Source organism: Tribolium madens, unplaced genomic scaffold (assembly GCF_015345945.1).
Source record: "Tribolium madens isolate multiple individuals breed KSU strain unplaced genomic scaffold, Tmad_KSU_1.1 Scaffold_71;HRSCAF=194;Tcas5.2_LG6, whole genome shotgun sequence".
Taxonomy (NCBI): Eukaryota; Metazoa; Arthropoda; class Insecta; order Coleoptera; family Tenebrionidae; genus Tribolium; species Tribolium madens.
In genome coordinates this window covers 6,237,526-6,240,583 of record NW_025401041.1, presented here as the reverse complement: position 1 = coordinate 6,240,583, position 3,058 = coordinate 6,237,526, and the positions used below count along the sequence as shown (strand labels likewise).

The window sequence follows — 3,058 nt, the reverse complement described above, 5'->3', positions numbered from 1 at the left end:
TAAATAAAAACTTTTTTAGTATGTCATTTGATTTTCCATTAATTTTTAGCGTTTTTTTGACTAGAGAGATACGTTTTTAGTTTACAATGTTGTTTTTAAAATAAAGAAATTAGGTACCTATAACTTTCAAACTAAAACGTTAAAAATAATTCAATATTTCAAAAACTACTTACAGCCACAAAGCTTATGCCTCTGCTTCTTTATATGGTTTATATTTTAGCAAAACTTTTGTGAAAATATTTTTTGGCGTTTTTAAATCTTTGCGTTTTTGACTTCTTAATTGTAATTTTTATGTATCTTTTCGTTTTGTTTTCAGTAAACTTAAAGAAAAAATTACTCGTATATCAAAAACTGCTTAGAGCCATTAGACCCCGACTAGTGACTTTGCTTTTTTGTATTATAATTATATTAGTAAAAAATTTGCAAGAATTATTCTTGACGTTTCTGTATTATTATTACGTTTTAGTCGTCTTAATTTTCATTTTTATACACTTTTCGTTGTTTTTTTTTCAAAAAAAAGTTTTTTTAGTGTGGTTATTTTTTTCATTAATTTTTATTGTTTTTTCGACTAGAGAAAGACGTTTTGAGTTTTTCAATGTTTTTAGAATAAAAAAAATATAACTTTTGATCTATATCAGCCCTATTTTTCGCACTATTTTAAACATTTTATTTTAAAATCAGCGCCCAAAACGTTCAAAATAACTCGATATCTCAAAAACTCCTTAGAGCCACAAGGCTAGTGTCTCTGCTTCTTTGTATGTTTTATATTTTGTCAAAAAAAGTAAAAATTATTTTTGGTGTTTCTGCGTTTTTGTCTTTTTAATTTTAATTTTCATATACTCTTATTACACTTTTTCGTTTTTATTGATCAGTAAATTAAGTGTTTTCGTTCAACTTTTTCATTAATTTTTACGTTCTTTTGACTAGAGAAAAGTATTTAGTTTTTCGATTTTTTAAAATGAATAAAATAACTTTTAAAGTACTTATTGCGTAGTTTGCAAAAATTGTTCTTCACATTTCTGTGTTATTTTTACGTTTTAGTTGTCTTAATTTTTATCTTTATACACTTTTTTGTTTTTGTTTTTTCTGTAAACTTTCAAAAAAGTTTTTTTAGTGTTGCAATWTTTTCTCATTAATTTTTATTATTCTTTCGACTAGAGAGAGACGTTTTAAGTTTTTCAATGTTTTTRAAATAAAAAAATTATAACTTTYAAACTATATCACTTCTATTTTTTGCACTATTTATAATAATTCTATACCTYAAAAATTGCTTGTCGTAGAGCATTTTAACTGCTTGAGCGTGTWATTTTACATCTAGAAAACTRCATTAATTGAGTTTCTGCTCATTTCYAACTTTACGATTTTTTATATCTTTACAAATTTAACAAATTAACTAAAARACGTTTCATAAACATAGATTATTGGTACCGCYACAAAGCTTCGAATTCAAATTTTATTTATTTCATTATAATTCAACATAAATTAGAGAAAAGTCGTTTTCTAAATTTCTTTATTTGGTTTTTGTCACACMCTATATTGAAACTACGAAAAACAARACTTTAGTTTAGTTCTCCCACAGGCTTAATAGTCAGCTCGAACACCTAAAACACTCTGTAGAATTAATTTGATTTATTTTTGACTCACTTGGACATCTTCAGGTGTCGAAAGTGCGTAAATAACCCCATCTGCTATGTCTTCAGGTCGCAAAATGGGGGCTGTCTCATAATAGGCCCTTTTATCCGGATCCGGATTTTGAGTAGTAAGCTCGCTTTGGACCAATCCAGGACTAACACTCTTTGAAAAAATTATAAAACGACTGTGTTTTTTTTTAAACTTACCGTAATTTTGATTTTGGACCCAATGGAATTCAATTCCTGTCTCAAAGTCTCAGTCAAAGCCGTCACTGCAAACTTCGAAGCTGAATAAATATTCAAACCGACTAAAGTTGGAACTCTGTGTCCAAAAATGCTATTTATGTGGATAATATGTCCATTAATGTCGTTGTTTCTCATACTTTTAATCGCCTCTCTTGTGGCAATACACAGAGTTAGGATGTTCAAATCCAGAACAGTTTTCCAGGCGTTTGTGTCCCCGTCATAAAGAGTGGTGTCTTTGGACGCCCCCGCGTTATTAACCAAAATGTGGACTGGCCCCACGTTGTCTTCAATCCACTTGAAAGCGTCCAAAATCTCCTCTTCTTTACTCAAATCGGCCTTGAAAGCGTAAAGTTTGCCTTTCTGGTGGCAAAGCTCTTGAGCTTGTTGCTCGATAAGCTCAGTTCGGCGGGCAATTCCAATGACCTTGAATTAATTGAAAATAAGGAAATTTAAGCTTGGGAGTGTTACAATTAGGCCATTTTCGACTAGTTGGCGTGCTATAGCAGCTCCGATTCCAGCACTAGCACCGGTTACTACAGCTACTTTTCCGACGAATCTTTCGATTGAGAGGACCATTCTGGAAATAAACTGGACTAGAATRACGAGTCCAGCGTTTACTATTGATGTTTGTGGGTAATAATATCTAAATAGTTAATCGATAAATTCATTTTTATTAAAGGGACATGACAAGTCGAAACCTATTTTGCTATTTATAGAGCTGTTTCTAGGTCAAACTGGGTTTTGTTGGTTTTGTTGCTCAAAAAACGTTTCCTTTTATTTTTATTATTAATCAGACATCGCAATTATTTATTGAAACAGAGATGTATCTTTTTTTGACAAARACAAATTTGAAAAAAATTCGTGCGTGTTAAATATTCAATTTTTTTGTCAAAATTTCGACTTTAAATTATAGTCACTTTTTCTTCAAGTTTTTACTTTTTAATTCCTCAAATTTTAAGTTACCAACTACATTAATTTTATTTAACCTTCTTACTTGCAATAATACTTTATAAATGATGTCCAAAAAAACGCTAATTTAATTAGAGTGTAAATTTTTACTTTAAAAGAAGTGTTTCCTTATTGACTAATTTGCTTCAAAAAATGTTTGTTGTGTTATTTAAATTATCGTTTTGGCTCTCTTGTAGACATAGGTCTATATAATTTTTGTTATTTTGACCTAA

General features: G+C 29.4%; 2 protein-coding genes across 2 annotated transcripts in view; one reads left to right on the top strand and one right to left on the bottom strand.

The window, feature by feature from the left end:
* Positions 1-3,058, top strand: part of LOC123008883 (cytochrome P450 6a8-like) — a 7,834-nt gene that overhangs the window by 730 nt on the left and 4,046 nt on the right. The window lies entirely within an intron of this gene.
* On the bottom strand, positions 1,514-2,756 carry LOC123008882 (farnesol dehydrogenase-like). Its single transcript, XM_044404922.1, has 4 exons — positions 2,346-2,756; positions 1,839-2,300; positions 1,645-1,794; positions 1,514-1,601 (listed from the first exon to the last, which is right to left on the bottom strand). The coding sequence occupies exons 1-4, from the start codon at positions 2,451-2,453 to the stop codon at positions 1,560-1,562; spliced, it is 762 nt and encodes a 253-aa protein (XP_044260857.1). The 5' UTR covers positions 2,454-2,756; the 3' UTR covers positions 1,514-1,559.

Bases quoted from the DNA above. Each gene is read 5' to 3' on its own strand.
- LOC123008882 (XM_044404922.1), bottom strand. From the start codon at position 2,453: ATGGTCCTCTCAATCGAAAGATTCGTCGGAAAAGTAGCTGTAGTAACC. The intron at 2,301-2,345 runs GTAACACTCCCA...AATTAATTCAAG, and splicing joins TAGTCGAAAATGGCCTAATT to GTCATTGGAATTGCCCGCCG. The intron at 1,602-1,644 runs GTGAGTCAAAAA...AGAGTGTTTTAG, and splicing joins CGACACCTGAAGATGTCCAA to GTGTTCGAGCTGACTATTAA.